The 23,839-nt window shown below is 32.5% G+C and overlaps 1 protein-coding gene across 2 annotated transcripts in view; it reads right to left on the bottom strand.

Annotated features, from left to right (window-relative positions):
- LOC125056967 (protein phosphatase 1 regulatory subunit 16A) overlaps nt 1-23,839 on the bottom strand; it is a 45,061-nt gene continuing 21,222 nt past the window's right edge. The window contains exons 7-10 of one of the 2 annotated variants that reach the window (XM_047660349.1): nt 23,638-23,779; nt 22,508-22,625; nt 3,529-3,976; nt 1-1,277 (exon numbers count right to left, since the gene is read on the bottom strand). In XM_047660349.1, coding sequence (XP_047516305.1) covers nt 1,057-1,277; nt 3,529-3,976; nt 22,508-22,625; nt 23,638-23,779 — 929 coding nt within the window. In that variant the 3' untranslated portion in view covers nt 1-1,056. The remainder of the gene's footprint in view (nt 1,278-3,528; nt 3,977-22,507; nt 22,626-23,637; nt 23,780-23,839) is intronic. The other variant, XM_047660350.1, reaches the window with a different exon arrangement.

The following is a 23,839-nucleotide window of genomic DNA, read 5'->3' as shown; positions in this document are numbered from 1 at the left end:
GACATTGATAAAACTCACAATGACTTAAAAATATTCTGAACTACCCTCTTTTTCCTCTCATAAAGTTATGAATAAATATTGATGTAGGCGTCAGTCCGCGTACTATTTAAATATATTTGATTAAATACAGTTACTATAAAAAAACCATATTAAAATACCCATGACATGCATATTCACAGTAACATAATTGGAACATTCACAACTTCGATATCACATTATTAACAGGCAATTTCAACGATAATGGAATAAATGGAATGTTTCAAATGGAATACACAAATCAAAAACATAATAAAAAGTAGGGTAGACAAAAAATATTCATATGCAATATTATAGATAAAATACATATTCATTTAATAAATTACTAAATACTTGATAAATGCGATTATTATACATTACTAAAGATATGAGCTCTATATTTTGATCGTAATAAGGTGTAAGTTCAAAGAATTTATTTTGATTCTCATTAATTAAGCAACGTATAAAACGCTGACTTTCAATCATTATGTTTCATATTTTGTCGTCTTAAAGACCATTGAATTCTTATAACTATCACACGCCCTATTGGCAAGCCAATGGCAATTTTCTATAGGCAATAATAAATAATATGAAAATTTGAGAGGCCCTGGTTTTAACGTTTATAAATCTCGGCATGAAGCATAAAATATTCACTAGACATTTAACATTTTCAACGTCGAAAACGTCCATTTAAGATATTATACAAGAGTTCAACAATAGATGGCGCCTATAAGATTTGTGAGTTTTGAAAACTTGCTCTACAAAACCTAATCAGCGCCTTCTAATGGGAGTTTAAACACGAAATAGACAAATTTTATTTCTCACATGGAATATTTAAAGTATGATTGACACACGTATAACGCAGTTATCTATTTCAAGAACAAATAAGGTACATTTATTTGCCACGGGAATACGTATTGCAACTATCACTGGCTAGAAAGACCTTTAAAATGACATCTTAAAATTGACACATGCCAACCGAAAATGTAAATCCCCTTCAGCGCCATCTTGTTATATTTTCCGCATTTATTTCAGCGCCATCTACATGATGATACAACACCTATGCGATTTAGTGTCACCGACTACGTCACTCGTGTGTCCTGAAAACCTTGGCACAGTACCTGAACTTGGCGATAATATTAGATTCTCTTGCTTTTCAGGTATGGAATTCAGACTGTGGTTATTCGAATTCACATTTGATTCAACGGGACTCCCGTTTGTTCTTATCTGCGCGCGCTGTTTTTTAAGATCCGCGAGAGTGCCTGTAAACATTTGATTATTAAATTATTTTATACAAATAATGATAAAAGTAGTTTTTGAATATATACACATATACATCACATTGCTCATATCATGCAGACAATTCTAATCCTGATGTACATGTCTAATAAAAATATCTAATTGAGTAGAAAGACGTACTAAGTGCTTTCTATTAAAAAATAGATTGAACTAAGGTATAACAGCTTCTAAATATACATTTTTAGCTGAATCTTGTATTTTCTTTACATTAACTTATCTCTCATAAATCAGCTCAGGTTAAATACAAAAACATTAGTTATTTAAGCTGGTATTGGAACTATTTTGTGTACATCAGAATCAGAACTAATGATTGATGGATAAACGTTTGCGTTCAGGGTTCTTAAATATTTAAAACGATATAAAATTAATAATTAATTATAAACCTCTCACAAAATAAAAATCATTTTTGGCTAAACCACACTAATAATATAAAGAGGAAACGTAGCCTTTTTAGAGAATAAACCTACTGAACTGATAGGCTCTGAACAATATGCTTGAAGCAGTAAAAAATGCCATGACTATTTTCTTTTGACCATCCCTCAGTTTCACCTTGGCACAACTTTGCGTGTTGTTCCCAAAGTAATGCAAGTGCATGCTCCTATTTCACCGCACCTTTATACAGGTGAAACGGTTTGGTTTTCCTTTTTATGCATTATTTTCTGTTAATTTATTGACTGCTTTAACATTTTATAAAAATAACATTGGGGATTTTAAAGAGTGACGGAGATTTTATTTCCAGTCCCATTCTACGCCCTTGATTTGAGAACTGGCAGTAAATATATACTTGAAGCATTAATTTTTACTGACGTTCATTAGTACATTTTGTGCTGCAAGCTATTGAGGAAGGAATTTATAACAACGACGACTAAACGCGGAAGGATTGGTATATTTAAAAAACAACTGAACGCAACATTATCGAATATAACATGAGGACAAATGTATGTTTAAACATGATTCTAACATACAAATTATAATCTAAATAAGACTTCATAAAGCAGAATTAATGTGTGATATAAGCAACTGTGACGGAATGTGTAACTTTCTCGCAGACGCTGATTTTCATAAGATGAAAGTACAATTACGCAATTATTACTTAATAATGGATCATCAAAAGGTGTTTTGAGATGGTTTAAAACAAAATTTCTCCAAAAAGGATTCTTTAAATATCTACTTATAAACATATTTTAGGTCCGCTAACACTTATTTTTTTACAAGTGCTTAGATTGATTTGCGGTTCATTTAACTATCGTTTCACAAGAGATATATATATAATCTCTCTGTTTTGTCTCTAATATATATTATACATTAGAGACAAAACAGTTGTTCCGAAGCCATGACAAAGGCAGATTCAAGTTAAAAAATTATTTGTGAACACTACAGCAATCTAGTTGAACAGTTTTTAGGTTATGTCACCATGAATTTATACCCTTTTTTCATAGATTTTTTTAATCCGAAACATACTTATAACAATTTAACGTATTTGTTCCATAATCGTACATTGTACTAAATGAAATAAACTATATTTTGGATTCATATATTATATTTATCATTTCGTTGCCTGATTTATATTATTCATTTTGTAGTGACATAAACCAAAAAATTCGTAAAAATAAATAACTAATTTTAAAAATATATACATAATATATAACTTCGTCGTGCTTTACTAAACAAGCAAACATGTTATTCTATGTGAATGAACGGATGGACTACGGAAAATAAACAGAAACACAAGTCTAAAACAGACTACAGAACAAATTGCCTTCTACCAAACTAACCCCTTACCTATAAATGGTTTTTATCGTTAAAAATCATCAAAAATATAATATTTTTAATAAAAATACAATTTTCAGTACCAAAAGACTTGTAATTGGTTCATAGTAAACTATATCGCAGAGGGGGTGATATTTTGACATGACCTACGCAAAAAGTATTGGGGTAGAGGCATTTATAAGTAAGGGGACAAACTAAATTACACAACGATACAAAACAACAAAGAGACTTCTTGCCTCATATGCATCCTCAAGATATCCTCGTCCGCAATCCCTTTAAATATATAACTGTGCAAAATTGTTAGATAAATCTTTTATATGTTACTAATTGTCCACACTTAAATAGTATTCCATAAATTTGAGGGTATTTCCAAAATTTAAATGTGGGTAGTTGTAACGTGCAAAATACATAGTGCAAAATGTGTCGTAAGGATGCATATCATACCTGCATTAATCATGACGGTGACATGAACATTGATTTTACCATTATTGTCTGTTGTGTACGTGGCCGTACTGCCGTCAGCGATGGCAATCTGGTTAGGAATTAACTCTTTCCTACCGTCGAGCGCATCTTCGCCCTTAAAACCATCATTATCTTGTCCTTCCGGCGCTTTTCGTATACCGTTAGGCAAGGTCCGTTCATATTTATCGTTCTCTTGTATCGTTTGTATCGGAGCCGGTGAGTAATGCGACGCTGCGTTCACACCGAATAATGGATTGGTAATTTTTGGTTGATAGTTGTCCTGTTCGGTACGGTAGGAATGTTTCGGTACGGCGTAGTCTACGTTCTCCGACTCGTAGCTGTGGTTAGAAGTTGTGGAGCTGACAGACAACCGTGTATTGATGTCTGATAGACTCGTGTTCGGATCGTTATCGACACCGTTTGTTAAGCCCTGAAACAAAATGTCAAGTTCGTTATACGCATGAGTAAACAAAATCAATAATATCAAGTAAAGTAAAACTTTTCGGGCTCGATCGTACTCGATTACATTTTTCATAATGAAACCCAAGGAAATTGCAAATGCGCTCTACCTGGTAAGGTACAAACGCTAATTGAAATCTAAGTAAAACTAATTAAATAAAAGTAAAACTAAATGCCAAAGAAGAACTTAGGGATGTAAAAATACTATGTAAAAAAGTGTAATGGCCATGAGTGGGTCACATGGTAAGAGAAGAAAGGGAAAAAAGGGACAAAGAAGGTAGCAGAGTACCCTAGGAAAGAGAAGCAGGTGAGATAAAGAGGACAATATAAGAAGGTTAGCCAAGGTAGAATGGTATAGAATAGAGAAGGACAGATGAACATAGCGACATTTGGAGTAGGCCTTTGTCGAGAGACAAGTTGATTGGTTGTTGTACATTAAATAATGCATAAAATAATGAAGTACTCTAGACCAAAACATAAATGCTTGTTTTATTATTAAATATTGATATCATATACAAACAAACAACGAAAATATTTGAATCACAAGATTTATGTAAGTCATCCACGATATTTATATCAGCTGATTCACAAGATTTTTTCCATAAACACCGGTGACACACGCTGTAATATTTTAAATAGATAACAATTCTTAAACAAACATGTAAATATATGACAACATAAGAAGGATAAGGGGATAATATAAAAGTTAGTCTTAATTTATAACTGCTTATCAAATTTGCATGCTATGTCAAACATATCTAGATTTATAAAGTTTGTTTTGCTAATCTCAGGAACTACTGAGATAAGCATTTTTTTAACGCATCTATTTTAGAAATTGCTGAATAAAAAAAAGAATAATTTTCATATTAGGAAAATAATATATGCTGAAAATTTGCTAGTATACAATTATTATATAATTAATAAATAATTAATTTTAAAAATAAATAAATAATGGATGTTTATATAACTGCGTCGTGCTTTAATAAACAAGCAAACGTGTTATTCTATGTGAATGAACGCAACGATTACGGAAAATAAAAAGTCACACAAGTCGAAAACTGCCTTCTACCAAACCCCTTACCTGTAAATGGAATGGAAAATCTAGAAAACAGAATGTCAATAAAAAAATTTAACATTTTAACGAATTGCAAAAACAGTACAATTTTCAGTCAAATTTGCATACTAACATATCTAGACTTATAAAATTTTGTTTTGTTTTATCTCAGTAAGTTCTTGGTAGGATAAGCATTTTTAACGCAGTATCTATTTTAGAATCTGCTGAATAAATAAATGAATAATTTTCATATATGGAAAATAATATATTCTGAAAATTAGATAGTATACCAATACTTATAAATAAGTATAAGTTGGTAATTTAGAGCACACGACCAGGACAAATATAATTTCCAAAAAAAATAAAGAAATGGACTGAATTACAAATAGAATACGTCAAAATATTATTGCAATATTGCTAAGAATCTTTAATCTTAATTAAATTAGTTATATTAGAGGTACATCTGATATTAAATAACCAAAGAATAATTTCTTCTTGCATTAAAATTGTTTGAATATGCAACAAAATATTTAAAAATATAAAATTTTAGCGAAAAGGTATTAATTTTCACCGCATAATTTTCAAGATATGAACATTACGAAATCTACTAATTATAACGTTTCTCTCGTAAGAGATCATCCAAATCGTATCAAGATTATCGATAAATTCACATATGACATACGAAAAAGAACTTAGGACATACCCTATATCTAAGCCCTAATATCTGTGGCTCCTTGCGTCCACGGTGCAAATTGTCATTAGTCAAAAACATAATATCCAGCGACATTTTCACACACAATCACATATGCACAAACACTGAATATCGTAATGCATTATAGACACGTCAGGCCCGTTCCACGGTGTGCGTGATAAGCGACTCGCGAGGGAAATCGCATGAAAATTGTGATTATAATCCGCTCATCGGAACGGTATTCGGTCGGGGGAGATGTCGTCAGTCAAATTTCTTAATATTTGGGGGTTATCTATACTACTAATATTATAAAAAGGAGTTTGTATGTAAGTATGTTTGTGACGAATTGGCTCAAAAAGTACTGGTCCGATTTTAAAAATTCTTTCACCGTTTGAATACTACATTATCACTGATAAGCTAGAAAAAATAAGTATCGCTACTGAAACTACAATAATGTTACCTAATGTGTAAAAAAAATGCCTATAAAATATTTTTCATCGCATGCGGTGTGAAAACTATTGATGATAGACAAATAATGTTCCACAATATTAAAGGACATATATCTACAAATTAAAAAAAAAATGTCCCCCGTGCGAAGCCTGTACGGGCGCTAGTCTCTTATGAAACTTGTGAGATCCATGTAATACCATGTCAGTAAATATTTTCAGTCCCTACTTAAAGGCTGTCTTAAACTACGTAATTGATAATTATTATAGTGACCAAATCAATCCTAAAAATATTTTATGTTTTAAAATAGATAAACTCGGCCATCTAGACTTCTAATTTTATCCACATCGAAGTTCTAGAGAAGTCGAAAATGACCTGAACTGTTTCGAGAAAAGGACACAACAAGGACATTTGATTTTCATTCACGAAAGTACTTCATTAGTTTCTCTGACCATGACTGCTAAAGCACTCGATTCGTCCATATGTGTTTGAATAAACCTCAAATTTTTGTGCTTTGTAAACTATTTTTGCATACAAAATAGTGAATACAATAAAAAATCATAATAATTTAAAGCTTATTTAAAACAGTAATTGGGTCGTTCTTCTTTTAAACCTACAATTTGATAAAGCTTTAGCTCAATTTTTAAAATAAAAATATAAAGCTTTCTTGTCAGTTTATATATATATTCTGATAGCAAATTTTCTATTCTATTGGAAAAAGTGGTTTGCCGAGATGTTTACAGATTTTTGTACGATTTTCTAGGCCTGAAAGAAAAATTCGACAAAAAAATTTACTATTTCGGCACGAAATCTTTTATTTTATTCTATCGAATACTCTTTGTCAAATAACTTGTACTTTTGTAATACATTAATTAACTAAATGAGCTTTTAGAAAACATATTAATATAACACATTTGTATGTATAAAATATGTTTTATTCGTGACCTAATACCACTCCGTCACATTTTCTGCTAATATAAATGTATTTTTTGCTATAAATCAATTTTTACGATCATTTAAAAATAAATACCAATATCACAGATAGCAATATAATCAAATAATATAAATATAAATTTTAAATGTTGCACTAGTCATAACAAAATATATAAAAGACAAAAATAATTTTCCTATCAGGAGACAACATCGTGACGGAGTTTGATATTCTAGGGGATACCAGGCTGCGTTTTGGTATAAAACAGGTTTATTTTTCTAAAATAATTTATTTTGTTATACATCTTTTCAGTCTTCATCATTGTCATATAAAATAACATGAGATCGAAGTTAGCTAATTATTGAAATCACATTTGAGAACCTTTAGAATAAGAGATTCATATTTTAGTAAATTAAATGACTACTCATTCGTTTTAAGTAATGAAAGTCTAGTTTAGCTTGACTTCAAATAAACGTTTCCAAAAACATAAAATAAAATAATCATTAAGCCATTGATAGAAAGTCTTATTTTTCGAATATTGATAGTGGCTCTTCGAACTAGAAATATTGTCTCTTCCCTTTTTATTAACATTCGGAGCCTGGAGTGTTTGGTAAGAAGTACCGCAGACAGCAGTTTGATCAGTTGGATCTTTCGTTTTAAGCGTGGCGAAAGGCCGATCTTCATTGGTTGATTCATCTGGGCTGGATTATGTATACATAATATCGTAAAAACTTTTTCGGGGCATTTTAATTGTGTTCATAATATCAGTGAGCATGAAATCTTCCACATCATGAATTATATCGTCTTCTTTTTCGTTAGATAAGAACACGCCCACAGTATATATATATATAGGCAGAGGCTGATAAATTTAGAATAAGACAACAACGTCGTAAGAACAGAATTGTTCACAGCAACAACTAAATACCCTATGGTTTAAGACGAGTTTCCGTGAACATTTGGTGGACTTGCTTTGTTCCTTTCAGGGGCACAATATTATTTGGAATCGTTGTTGCTACCTTTTCTAAGTCTTACTCTGTCAAAATGAACCGTTTAAATTTGCTGGCATCTTGAAAGTGGATAAGAATTGGAACATCTGCAATATAGTTTCCTCTACCTACTATGGCATCACCTTGGCGTTTCATTGTCCCTCCAACCATCAGAAGCTCCTTTTCCATGCCCTGATTCAAAGAAGTTCCAGGATATTTGGCGAAACCCATAATCTTCGAAAAAATTGTTTGCCATTAGGTAAACGTGTGACAGAGTTGACATGTGACGTAGGGGTAAAAACTTGTTGCTAAGTCGATAACATTTAAAAGCTGACATAGAATTTATAATTTACTCATTGACAACAAAATATTTCTTATAACGTAAGAGTAGACAACAAAAAGTAACAATAATAATTATATTTTGAATCCATTACTTACGTGACGAAGCGGTAGCCGAATAAAAACACACACCTTCTGTCACAGCTTTCGAGCGATTGACGCGCTGGCTTTTGATCTCATAGGGGAAAGTGTACCAAGGGGGGGAAGGAGGTCTAAACCTTCAATCACAGGCCACAAAGACGAGCGGCACAAACGCGTATTTCGAAGGACAACCCACGTGACAGAATTTACAAAATAAAACACCAGGCAGTAGGAGACAAGTATTTGATATTTTTTAAATATTTTATTAAAAGTGATAAAAAATAATGGTTGCTATTGCATGATAGGCAATATATTTAGGAGCTATAAGATATTTTTATGTTTTGTGTCATCATATAATTTTTTCGTAATATTATGGATTAAACGCAAGCTGAGGTAGCGGGAGACATAGGGAATTTGTATGAGATACACTTCTGTCACGCGGATTTACTACTTTGTCACGTACTTTTACAATTAAATTATTCAATATATTTGTTATTTGATCGTGCATAGCCATTATGCATATAGTACAGTGCATGTTGAAATACAATTAAGAAAAAAATAATAGTAATTTCCTTGTTTATTTTCTCACTGATTGGTGGAGACAACTAATTGTAGGTTAAAAAGAAGAATGACCCAATTACGTAGTTTCTATAATTTTACCCTTTGATACATTTGGTAAACGTTTTCATATATAATACGACAAATTATAAATAATTTGCATTGTTTTAGTCTTATATATGAATTGATGTTATTGAGTATAATATATAGTAGAACCTATGACACCCAAGACTTGAAAAACTTTTGACAAACAAGATTATTATTACAACACAGGAATTAAATAATAAATAAAGCACACAGGGACCAAACTTTTTAAGTTTGTTTTAATTTTTTTTATATATTTTTATTATTACTTTGTAGGTTAAAAGATTATTTTTGTTACAACACAGGAATTAAATAATAAATAAAGCGTTAAAGGTACACTGCCGCAGGGACAACTTTTTAAATTTGTTTTAATTTCCTTTTTTTTATTATTAGTTTGTAGGTTTAAAAAATTGTAATTATACTCTATACCTGATTGTTATGATTACTAACAAAATTATACTTTAAAAAATAGATAATTTTCATATAGACCAGGGTACCTTCCAAAACCACATTAAGTGGAAATAACGATAGTCAAAATAACAAACAAAAAGATTTTAATAGCCAACATACGACTTATGTAAAGTATCAGAGTATTGATGAATACTAAAAATATCTCAAAGCCGAGGTGCAAAATTAATTATGAATAGGTCTAATTACCCCGGCTCGCGTTGAAAGCGGAGAAAGTACGGACAACATAAAAACGTATTCGCTGAATATTATTTATTAAGTTTGCGGAATTTCTGCCAAGTAATTATGCCAATTGCCAAGCGTAATTTACGATATAAACATTTCCGATCTTTTAAATACTTAAACTTATTATATAACTTAATATCTGTATGATAAGGTGAAATATGTATTGCTATAGTCGTATTTTTAATTAGACGAAGCCAACTGACAGTAGCTAATGTCACTTTGTAAAATAATGTTGCCATATTTAAAGTAATAGTGATACGTTCAGTTCTTGTTCAATCAGATAAATGAACAATGAATGTGAATAGTTAATCATTTCACACTATAAAATAATATTATTTCTATTTTAAAATTGTATAAAAGTGCTCTGATATAAGTAAGGTACTAGTAGTATGTAACTACAATCAGATTTTTGACGGCTTATTACAAAGCGCGGCGTGGTGACTAGTGCCATCACCGATCATTAATTCAGGAGTTTTTTCAATCATTCACTTTGTCACAACACTATTTTTATTTCATTAAAAACTGACAACACCGTATACGTCAGTTGACTTCGTCTAATTAATAATACGACTATAGTTACAGAGGATCGCGAGATGGATTAAAAAAATCGAATAGGTACTAGATAATATATACAGTTACTGAAGTCCCTTGTCTCTAAAGTTATATGAATTAAAGAGAGAAATCAGAATTATTTTAATATCTTTATTTCTCATCGGGAGACATCTGGGTAAACATTGTTTTGAATATTTTGTTATCAGTCAATCCCTCTAGCTTATATATTTTCTTAACAAACGAACAATAACCCTTTACATTGTATCATACTCCTAAGAATAATTCTTATCAGTCAATGCTCTATGGCCACATTAAGGCCCAGTTTTCACTGTTAGCGAGAAGTACATCTTCGCGTGAAATACGAAAAACCGCACGATCTTCGACGTAGCTAAGACAGCAAAAACAGTTCGTAATTAAGCTTAGGTAAATACTTTCAGCCAATTAATTGTGTGCCCGATCTCAATAGCAGCTCGCGCATATGTCCGTTCCACTTGTTGATAATAGATTAGTTTCTTATGTTTTTAATAACAGACGTATTATAAGTTTTTAACGTGGATTGACGAGACGTTTTCTAATGTCACGTCACGTCACGTACGTACAAAGATACGTACGTATTGGGATACGTGGCTGAATTAATAATCCAGGTTCGATTGCCGAACCATTATTTACCTTAAAGGATAATTAACAATAAAACTGTCATGAAAAATGAATCAGTGGATACTTTTAGCAACTCCAAAGATACATTTGCCGAGTGGTCTTAGAAACCTTGCTGTGATCATTATTTGCTAAAAATAGCATTTATTTTCTTTATTCCCACATAATTGCGATGATATGTCATATGACGTTAGTCAACTTCGTTGTGTATGAGGGCAAATAACACTTGCTCATGGGCGAAATAAAACGTTGTGAAGAAAGAGCGTGTCTAAGGGTAATTCAGAGTAGAGACTCTTACTTACTTACTGACTTAACTCTGAGTATTCTCCTGTAGTTCATATCCAACGAGTTATTGACATTGCCAATACCCAACTGATTCTTATCGTCAGACCCTGAAATCGACTACTTAAAGAACGAAAAGGAAGTGATATACATATATGATCAACGGAATAGACGCAGACTATGTCTCATTGAGTAATTATTTTCGATTATCTGAAATTTTAATATTCCTGACACAAACTCTAAAAAGTGTTCCGTTAGTAATTTAACGCTAAACGTCTAAAATCCTCTATAAAAACTAATATTTAGTTACGTGCCGTTATGATAAAAAGACAAATCAATAACGTTTAGCCGCAAAAACAAAAGATTCGGGGAAAATACATCAAAGACATAAAAATGTAACGGATTTCGATTTTAAAAATTAATAGAGAGAGGAAAATAAATTATAATACAGACTAGACAAAAACGAATAGGTAAAGTAACACAGACCAGAAATTAAAGAAACCTAGGAAATGTACAGACACGAAAATTTGTTTTAATAATTACGCAACCGAGATAATATCAGATGACCTGAAAACTCATTCATACAGTCTTAATATGGCAAATTAACGTTGCACGCGAGAATAATGCGCGTATAATAAACCTATATTTTATTTAAAACCATATAATTAATGCTATCTTACGCAATCGCGTTGTAACAAGATTAGGCCTAAAATTTAAATGTAACTTTGGTGTTGCGATTTTTTAGTCTGTGGCGATTTTATTAAACTATGTCTCATCATCTCATAATCTGTGACACTAATAACTCCCTTGCTCTGCTTATAAATATGGCACCCAATTTGTGTTTTATTAATAAAGTAGCGACCCGCCCCGGCTTCGCACGGGTGCAATGCTGATACTAAATACACTACAGAAAAACTGTGCGGTCGGCCGGTACCGCCGCAAACGCTACGTCCCGCAATTTTTAAATCTGCAATATCTTCGAAAATATTCACTTAAATCATACGGTGTAAAGGGCCATATATGGTAGGGGAGCCCAAGAGGGGATTTCGGGATTTACTAAAGCGCGGCAGATTAATATATAGGGGGATACCTTGTACCCGGTTAAGTACCTCCACAAAATATGAGGCCCATATATAAGGCCGCACGTGAAGGAGACAGGATCAGTTTAGTAAAAAAAAATTGACCATCAGAAATTCCCGAGCGCGTCAGATTAAGGTAGGGTGAGTTAATTACATCCTAAAAAGTGTATATTCCACTAATCTGACAATTTGAGAGTGACGGAAAAAAAGGGGAGGGCAACAAAGTTGTAAAAAAAAAACGTCATCTCGACATTCTCGAGCGTAGCTAATTTTTTTTTATTTTGAAGGAAATAATTCAAGAATAATGAAAAATATATAATCTGACGATTTCCGCAAGCCGAAATAACAAAAATTCGTCGATAAAGTTAAATGCGTGCAGCTGCGTGATGCCTACATTTCCTTAAACCGATCGGAATCTACTAAACGGCGTTCTAAATATTTCCCTCAAAATTACATTTCCTGTGAATTTGAACCGATTCGGACCGATAGATTTTGAGAAATTTTGAAAAATCTTAAAAAAATAAGAAATATTTTTTTTTAAAGTGGTTTCTTTATCGATCAACTTCAAAAACTAATCCGCCTTTGAGCTTGAAAAACCACGTCGATCGCCACCAAGCTGGTCAAAAGCGGTTGGTTCGTTCGAGAGATATCGTACACGAAAGAAACCCGAAAAAGTGTTTTTTCGGGATTACTCCGAAATTTGTGGTTCGATCAATTAAAATTGCAAAATTATTTATGAGGATGATTAAACTGCGTCGAATGCCGCCAACCGCGTGAAAATTGCTTGATCCATTCAAAAGTTATTGCGGTTTGAAAATTCCAAAAATAGTGTTCTATGAAACTTCTATCAGACTTTCGAGCTGGGAGAGCTCAAATGCATAGAAATGTTATTTCTTTGAACTCAGCGAGCTCAAAATATCAATTTTAAGCGCCCAGGAATGGAATTAGCGGGAAGTTGCCCGGGATGGCCCTTTAGGTGAACCGTTTTTCTATTTTTTTTTTGGCAGATCAGGCGAATCCCTCTAGATAATCGTCAGATTAATGTTTAAAGAACTTTATTTCTCATTACAAAAATTATTTTTTTTATTTACATGAGAAACTTAATATTAAGTATATATACGAACGAGATACACGTCGCCATCAGCTAGCCCAATTCTAGTCTAATGGGCCCATTCTGATGTGTGTCTTTAATGCCCTTTTGAACTGATCAATCACGCTAATGTTACGAAGCTTAGACGGCAACCGATTAAACAATTGCACACCCTCATACCTAATAGATCTCTTTAAATAATTTGTGCGCGGCTTTGGCAAGATAAGCAAACTCGCTCGACGAGTATTGCGTGTAGTGGTGTATTTGATTTTATTAAATGATAAGTTACTATGTAGAGAGTTATTTAAAATTTTTTTAATAAGGATACAGGTGCTATAAACATATAGTTGTTTAATCGTCATAATTTTAGTTTCTTGGTAGATTTTATTAGTAGGTGTTAAAAAATTGTATCTGAATAGTGCTTTTATTAATTTATTTTGTAGTGTTTGTATTGTAGAAATTTTGTTTTTGCATGCTGTACCCCATATTTCAATTAGGTATATGAAATGTGGCTTGACTAAACAATTATAGATCAAATGACGTACAGATTGCGGAATGCATTTAGATATTGACCAAAATCTGCCTATAAGTGATTTTAGTTTGGTAATTATGTGTGATATATGAAAGTTCCATTTTAAATTTGTATCCATTCTAAGACCCAGATATTTCTCCCATTTTTTGTTATTGATTTCAACGTCTTGAACTTTAAGCGGTTGAAAGATAGGAATGAGTTTATTTGTTGCCTTGAATATTACATAAGATGTTTTTGAAATATTAATTGTTAGAAGATTTTGTTGAAACCAAGAAGATAGAACATTTAGGTCTGATTGAGCTTGAGCAACCATAGTCTGGATATTTGAACCAAAGTAAAATAAGCAGGTGTCATCAGCGTAGAGAGTGATTCGGCCGTGTAAACCGAGTTCGTGAATGTTGTTAATATATATTAAAAATAACAATGGACCTAATATAGATCCTTGTGGGACGCCGCATGTTATTGGTATTTCTGAACTTTGAGCATTACCTATTTTTACTATCTGGGTTCTGTTTGATAGATATGATTTGAATAATTTTAGTGCACGATCTTTTATTCCTATGCATTCTAATTTTTTAAGCAATAAGTTGTGGCTTACGGTGTCAAACGCTTTTTTCAGATCAATAAAGACACCCAGCACCATTTTCTTAGAGTCAATATTTTGTTTTATGTCGCTAACGAGATCGGCTGTGGCTGATAAAGTGCTGCTTTTTGATCTAAAACCATATTGACGTTTAAAAATGAAATTGTTAGTTTGCAAGTAAGTGTCAAGTCGTGAGTAAATAATCTTTTCTAATATTTTTGATATTGTAGGTAGAATAGATATTGGTCTGTAATTGCCGGGTTCGGTTTTGGGGCCAGATTTATGGATAGGAGCAACTCTGGCCTTTTTAAGAGAATCCGGAAATTCACCATTATGCAGCAGCTTATTAAAGCAGATCGAGAGATATTCAGAAATATGATCAACTACGCATTTTATTGTTTTAGTATTGATCCCATCTATTCCACTACTACAATTCGTGTTTAGCGTTTTTATTATATTAGTGATTTCAAGTGTTGTGCATGGATTAAAGTTAGATAGTTCAGAGTTAAGACTTTGAGGAAGTGCTAGTGTAAAATTAATGTGAAATTGTGTTGGTATTTCATTGGCTAGTTTTAGCCCTATGGTAGAAAAGTATGTATTAAAAGCAGCACAAATATCAGTTGTTTGAGTTAACTCTTTAGTGTCTATAATAAGTTTGGAAGGTGTGCAATCTTTATTTAGCTTGTTACTAGCCAATTTATTTATTAGACTCCACATTTTTTTAGGGTTTTTAGCGTGTTTAATAAATTCGTTGGAGAAGTAATTATCTTTAGTTTCCCTTATTTTCCTTTTGACCGTATCTCTTGTAGTAGTATATTGTGCTTGAACAACTATATTTGTAGGATCTTTTTTTAGTTCAGCCCATAATTGGTTTCTAAAGTGAATTGCACTAATGACTTCTCCACTTATCCAATCTTTCTGAGGTGGATTAAGTATCTTTTTCTTTACTTGTTTGCATTTCCTTACACAGTCCTTAATCGTATCTTCTAGTAAAGAATAATCAAGTGTTGCTACATCTAAATTGTAGGTCGTGAATAGTTTGTTAAATTTAGCATAGTCAATGGCTTCATATTCAGAGTATATTAACTGCGGGGCTTTGGATTTTTTTAACTCGATATAAAGTTGCCTATGGTCGGACATTCCTGTCTCAATAAATGCCATATGAAAACGGTCACTTCTTAAATTTGAGCACACGTGGTCGATTATTGATTTACGTGTTTTCGAGTCACGTGTACAATATTTTTTCCTAATTTTATTTATGATGTTATATCCAGCCTCGTCCATTACATCCATATACTGCTTAGTTTGTTTTTCATTCTTTTTCACTAGATCTATATTAAAATCCCCAAAGACTACAGCCCTCTTTCTTTCTCTTAGTTGCAAGCGAAGTTCTTCCAAAAACTTTGAGAAGTTTGTATCTCCAGGATTATACACAAGTCCAATTTCGGTGGCATATCTGTCTAATTTTACCCATAGGTAGTTGTTGCCATCTTTATATGTTGACTCCGACAAACTATGTCTAATACTGTTATGGACATAAGTTGAGACTCCACCACCTCTAAAATCCGATCTATAATTGAAATAATGAGTATAGTTTGGTAGACACATCTCTTGGGCCTGAGTTTCATTAGTGATCCATGTTTCTGTAATGAGTACGATATGAACAGTTTTAGAAATTGTTTTTAAAATGCATTTGAGTTCATTAAATTTGCCTTTTGCTCGGATACTCCTAGCATTAAGGTATAAAAACGATAAGCGTGACTTGTGTGGTTGTAGCTGATTATGGTTTTGCAAAACTTCATAGGTATTTGTATCTGTGTTGAGGCGTTTGGTTGTATTTGTTACTTCGAGTTTTTTGGAGACATTTTGGTAATAGTGGGTATTCCAGATCTGTATTTAATAGTGATGTCAGTATCTCCCGCAGCCTGACGTCGCACTAGTTCATTTTTTAAATTTTGCAAATATTTTTGCTGAGCTGGAGTTAAGTCTGAATAAATTTTAATGGCTTCTGGAAATTTAGACTTGTTACGTAATAAGTATTTAGCCGTAGTATTTGTTTCGTAACAAACTTTGATTCTACGGTTTTTGCCTGGATTAAATTTTCCTATACGAAAGACCTTAAGGGGTTTTGGTAGACTGGGGTTTATGGTGGAAATCAGTTGTATTATCTTATCTTCATCCTTTAACGGTCCTTCCTCTGCGTTGATCGCTATTTGTTCAGGTATACCTGCAATAATGAGGTTTTTCTCCCTTTGATTGCGATCTCGAACCTCATTGATCAGATTTTCATTAGAAAGATGCTTGTCGATAAAATTGTTTGGCAAAGATTCATTGTTAGCCGTTTGATCTTCCACTTGCGACAGTCTGCCCTCCCAGGTACTCATACGAGCTTCAAGAGAGATTATGTCATCCCTAAATTTCCGCGTCACTTCGAAAATTGCAGCGTTGAGGTCGTCCCGCCATTGCTGCCTCAGATCTGCGAGTTTAGTATCCATATATTTTGTCAGCATTTCAGTATCGACGTTTAATGATGATGCTAAACTTGTTTTCGGCGACACGGATGAAGTAGGAGCAATCTTTTTGCTCTTGCACGCCGAGCACTTCCACTTTTTCCTATTCATCGGTAGAATTTTTTTAAAATCAGCTTCAGATAGATCAGCGCAGAAGAAATGCAACACCGTGAGACAAGATGTGCATTTAATCAATTCAGTATCAGAGGCATTTTTTAGGCATTTACCACAATCCATCTTGGAATATTATAAAATTAAAAAAATAAAAAGTATTCGTTTCGTAGGTATGTGCGCGCCAGGATTTGATCCACAATCGACAGTGTGTATGGTGTTCCTAACAACTTGTTACAAGTGCTAACCAATTCATTACTTGACTTGCGAATAAATCGTATATAACACAATTACGATTTGTCCAAAACAGTGTTTAGGTTTTATTTTAAAGTACTTGATTAGCACAAGACACTTTTAAAAGTCACTTCACTATTTTATGTCAGTTTTTTACAACAATTACTCTGATGTTTAACCACAACCAAACGAGAAATGTCCATCGCGGTATGGCGGATAACAAATTGTTCGATCACGACTAACGAATCACTGTTTAATACACTATATTGATTGTTCACAACTTATTACGTGAAACTGTTGCTTAAAATGTCATAGTTCCCGTGTTTTAACCTCTTTTACACACTAGTTCTATTTTTAATTTAAATAAATTTACGGAGGTAATGTTTACTGTGACGCGGTACCCGCTCGAATATCTATGAATAGATTATGAGACAGTACGTTTAGAACATAAAGATGAACCACATATATCTTAATCTGACGCGCTTGAGTATTTCAAAATTGCGATTTTTTTTTGCAAATTAAGAAAATGGCTGTGGGTTTGCGTCCCATCGAAATCGTCAGATTAGTGAATGAGAGCTTTTTTTTGGTGCACATAACTTGTGCACACTCCCTTAGAAAATCTGACGCGCTCGATAATTTTTTTTTTTTAATTTTCAACCCTTAAATACAACCACCCTCATCATGCAAACGATCAGATTAACATACGTACATTATTAAAAATACGTAGGGCATAGATGCTATCAATATCTGACGCGCTCGAGGATGTCCATGCAACAGTTTTTTTTTACATATTTAACTATCTATAGCCGCTTCCCCCACCGATGAAAAGGAATTTATCATATAACATTTTTTTCTTCTTTTTATCTAAGCTTTGCATCCCAATAGGTCTCTACGACGCTCGAGTAAATCCCCATTTAGCATCGTGGGCTCCCCTACCATAGATCTATATTAAATGAACAATGTATTCAAGGTATTTAATTGGTTAAGGATTAATGCTGTATTGGTTAAAATCGCTTCGAAAATTAGCCATTTTTTGTCGTAAAAAGTAAATGACAAAAAAAAGTTATTGTGGGTTATCCATAAGAGATAAACATATACCATCACGGACTTTTCTGTAGACCTTTTCAATGTGTACAATACTTAGTACATTATTTTGATAAAACTCGTAGGGTTCAGCCTGCGTTTGCAATGTAAGCGGAAAAAATGTAATTATTTACGACATCACATTAGAAACCTCAAAAATAACAGTACTTCTCCACTATTTGATGAATGTTATTATACATATAAACCTTCCTCTTCAATCACTCTATCTATTAAAAAAAACCGCATCAAAATCCGTTGTGTAGTTTCAAAGATTTAAGCATACAAAGGGAAATAGGGACAGAGAAAGCGACTTTGTTTTATACTATGTAGTGATAATTTTAAAAGGTGTTACCCGTTTACGTGTTCGTAATAAAATAATTACATTAGCATACATAAAATAAAAAATAAATAAAATATGTTTATTATGGAACATAAGATACAGATATCATTTATTCCACGTCATTAAATATGAATTTGTAGGCATCCCTACTCATCGGCAAAGAAGACAGAGGGTGTAGGACGAGAGAAAAAGTCGGCGTAAAAATCTCTCGGTACTCTTTTAAAATAGCAAATCATCAAACAACACTTATTTTAAAACAAATATCGCAAATTAATTAGACGTAGCCTGTCTAGCACTAATCCCAGGCCCTTTTATCAACTAGATAATCGTTAACTTTATAGTAAGCCTTTTTATACAGCTTTTCTTTAATAAATAAATCAGTGGCGCTACAACCTCTTTAGGTCTTGGCCTCAAAATTTCTGAATCTTTTCTTTAATACATTTCTTAAATTTATTAAAAGGCAGAGATAAAAGAGCCTCTGGGATTTTATTAAATAAGAGTATCCCTTTTCCCAAAAAAGAATTACTAACTTTAGATAGTCTAGTACGGGGAAATTGCAGCCTGCGTTTGTTCCGAGTATTAACATTGTGCGTATGTTCTATTCTAGTAAACTTGTCACTATTTTTGTAAACATACATAATATTTTCATAAATATATTGCGAGGGAAAGGTAAGTATATTAATTTCCTTGAATTTATCTCTAAGAGATTCCCTACATTTTAAATTATAGATTTCACAATTCCTCTATTACTAAACCACTAGTACCTATCAGTTAGATGACGCTTATCACATTAGTATTTTTGTATACAGTACATCTCTATAGATGGGAACATTTGTCAATGAAACAGGCGTAAAAATTAGACTGTATAACTGTTTCACTATACTCAATACAGTATTCCGGATGCCAAATACAAAATATTGAGACATTCGCGGAAGTACAAATAAACACTTCTATTTTATTATATGGATTATGGAAGTTTGTTAATAATTCAAAGGCTTTTTTGAACGCTTCCTGAATCGAATTAATAAATAAATGTTCTAACAATATCATGTCTGATAGATTCCTATATAAAAAACTTGACCATCATGTCTAATGAACCGACATGGTCAGGTTTCCTTTTCACGGTCGCTGACCTAGTTTACACGGGCTGCGCACTTCCATATCATATTGTGTCGATATCTTCAAGATCAAAGGCTAAGTTTCCTTTAGAAATGTATTAAACCTGTTCAGACGTATTATATAGGTTAATTAATTGGGACGGACGGATAGGTAAATAAATGCGCCTACAGCGTAGGCTCTGGGGTAGACTTTGGTATTACTAAGATCAATTCTCGGCGAAAGTAATTATGTCGAATGGACATAGGTTGTACACCTCAAAAAACTAACACATTAAGAGTCTGTATCACAATGTACGGATAAGTTCCAAATTAGCTATTTATTACTTATTGGTAGGATAAACACTATTGTTGCTACTGTCAGATAGCGCTATTCGTCACATAAAGTCCATCTAAAGTTATGAGTCCGATGAATGTCAAATAGCACAATTTATCTTCCAAATAATTATGTGTTGCATAACTATTTGGTACTTTATCCATACATTGTGAAACAGACACTAAAGTTTGTTAATTGATATGTGAATCTGTAAAAGCAATGTTATACATATATTGTTTATTTAATAATTACCTTTCTCAATAGATGGCGCTATTACAAATATTGGGAAATAGAAGCAAACAAATACCATTTTTCTAAACATTTAAATTTTAGTCTGAGCCAATAGGCCAAAGAACGATGTTGCCTGATATTTTAAATGTTTTATTATTATGATATACACATTACACACGTATGTGATTTATTCACTTGTTTTATTACTATAGCTATTCCCTTTCAGATCAGAAACGTCATGACAGAAATTTCAAAAACATTAACAGTACACACACATTGAGAACACTAGAAAAAGAAAAAGAGGAAGGTAGAGCAAGAGATGGGCAGACGATATTATAAAGAGAATAGGAGAATATTATCAGATATTAGTAAATTCAAACCCTCTCAACCAGAACTCACGCTGAAACCATTGGACCAACACTGCTCTCTCTCTCTCTCTCTCACCCCTAAACACATGGTTAGTAAACACATTATTATTAGTTACGTGACGTGACTCATGACGTCTTGTATTCATAGATAAAGGTTTAAATCTTAAAATAAAATCAATTTAATTAAAAAAAATATAATTTTAAGTTGTTTAGATTTTTGCAAGATTATATTGCACAGATCACTAATAAGTAAAAATTTATTTCACATTACAACATAAAAAAGAACGAGTAGGCTAAATTAAACTAGCTTTTTAATCCCTAGAGATTCAAAGTGATTTGAATTTGGAATGTGTATATAGTTATAGGTCGGTTATCGAAAGCTGGCGGGTTCACAGTACTCACACTAATGCAATTTCACTTACAGTATGTTTCAAAATATGATTTTTTTGCCATGCTATTATTATTATATATTATTATTTGATTTTAGTCCACTCTGGTTTTAGTAAGGTTGGGTGGGTTGTAAATAAATAAAAATGTGTCAAATACATAAAAATATTAGGTGCATACGAGGGTGGATCCAAAAGTTCTAAGCCAGACCAAGAACGTGAAAGAGTAGTTCGTGTAAATAATTTTAAATTTTTCGACATAAGCTCCATCTAGCTCAACACACTTCACTTTTACTTCACTAACTATTCTTTCAGTATTGAGAAACCCCAGTCGTATCTGATGTCAAATTAAATATAACATTTTTTTCATTAAACTGTTTTTATTCAGATGCTTAAAATAATTAAAAACATTGTGCACCATTTCACGAGATTGCCCTGGTAATGTTTGAAAAAAGATCAACATGTATAAAATAATAATAATATAAAACAGTAAAAATCAACATAAACAGTAGCAAAAGAAAAACAATAACGCCTCAAATGTTACTGGCTATTAAAAAATAATCTACGCGAACTAAATAAAAAAAAAATACAAAAAAGCGCGTAATGCAGTCTTTATTGTTAAAATTAAAGATTAAATAATATACTTAAGAATGGACGAATAATGTAATGTAATAATAATATAATGAATGAATAATATAAACATTAGCACGTAAATTTTTATTAATTTAAAATAACCAAAAAAAACGTAATTTTACTTTAATTTGCTCATAGAGGTGATAAAAGGACTCGGAATTGACATAATTTTAAACTCCCGATTTAAATTCAGTTCAGGTTCAATTTGCATTCCTACATTCCGCTACACTATAGATTAAAAAAACGCTTTGCCTTAAAAATAAAGTTTTTGCTTCCCTAACAAACAATCAAAAATAAATATATTAAAATCTAAAGTTTTGGAATATAGCTTTCGCTTTTCGCGTTAGCCTACGCCTGCGTTGATTTCCTTTATTTTGACATTTCATTTTGGATTTTTGTAACCTCAAGAATAATCAATATATTTATATTTGTAAAACCCGTACAAACTTTCGGTAGCTTTAAGTTTACCGTATTCATACAGACGCGAGATCCTTTACATAGGGGATACTTAAATAGATATAGTATGAAATTGTTTTTACCTGACATTCATCATCAACCGCCGAATCGAAGGTTTCTCGAAGTCTCGCTTCACCCCTTGCATCAGCCTTCGCTGCCATTTGCTTCTCTCGGAGTGAAGTGCGTCGAACGGAACGTACCCTAAAAACGTTTCTTTGTTAGTTTATATTTACGCCACCGCCATCTATCGGTAAATATAAAATAGTGAAATATTTAGTTTCAATTATCATTTTTAACCAAGAAGATACCTTTAGTGCTTGACACAAACTGTTTCTACGATATGTATTTCTTTAAGATGCTTTCTCTATACAAGCATATCATGTCGTGCGTTTGAATTTTGGCATTACTCGAATATGAGTAAAGGAGCGTTCAAGTATTACGTAACGAATTTTGGAGGGGGGGTCCTTTTGTAAAACGTTACGATGCGGGGCGGGGATTACATTACACGTTATTGTTACACCACATAATGGTAACTTTTAGGTGTAAAGAGTCACTAGGTGGTCACGTTGCATACGGCGCGTTGCATGGGGGGGGGGTGGTCAATAATCTTCAAAAATTGCGTGACGTAATACTTGAACACTCCCTAATAAACATTTATTACAACAAAAGTCTGAAGAAATTATTGGTTTAAGTCTTCCATTATATAGATTAAAATGCGGTACTTACAATTTTACTATAACTATATTTCTTAGAATTTTAAAAGGGATATTTTTAATTTATGATCCCACCTAGCAATCGAAAATCTCATGAGCTAACAATGACTCCGGTATAAAAAAAAGGGTGTGTGTACTTATGTACGCGTAAGAAGTAATAAATACTTCTTTGGCATTATTAAAAATAGTTTTTGATTGCATGCAAATAATTAATTACAATTAAATAATCAAAGACTGGAAAAGGAGTCCTTATAGTCAATAAAGTTCAGTTTACATTTGAAAAATTAAATAAATAAATATTTATTCTTTTACATTAAGTGTAACATAAATTTTATTATTATTCGAATGTTGTTTTTAAATTATGTCCAATGCCGTAGCATCTTCCGTGGGCAACTTCATACTGATAATTTGTGTCACAGTGCGCGCGCATCGTAAAATTTCACTCTCATCAATTTTTCATAACGCGCCTAAAGAAGTATAACTTCAAAAAAATTAATTACCGGCTAGTGGAAGCAGTAGAAGAAGATCGCCTTGCAGTCTTCAATCTGTCTCCGGCTCCGCTGGCGGCACGACGTCTCACCTCTTCTTGCTCCGCTGCTAAACGCGTTATACGTGCCCGCATTTCACCCTCCTCACATATATCTGCAACAAAGGAATACTTTTGTGTCTGACAATTTTGTGTGTATGGGACAAGTTCGCTTA

Source organism: Pieris napi, chromosome 15 (assembly GCF_905475465.1).
Source record: "Pieris napi chromosome 15, ilPieNapi1.2, whole genome shotgun sequence".
Classification (NCBI taxonomy): Eukaryota; Metazoa; Arthropoda; class Insecta; order Lepidoptera; family Pieridae; genus Pieris; species Pieris napi.
Note: the sequence above shows the minus strand (reverse complement) of the source record. Positions and strands in the feature narration are given on the sequence as shown.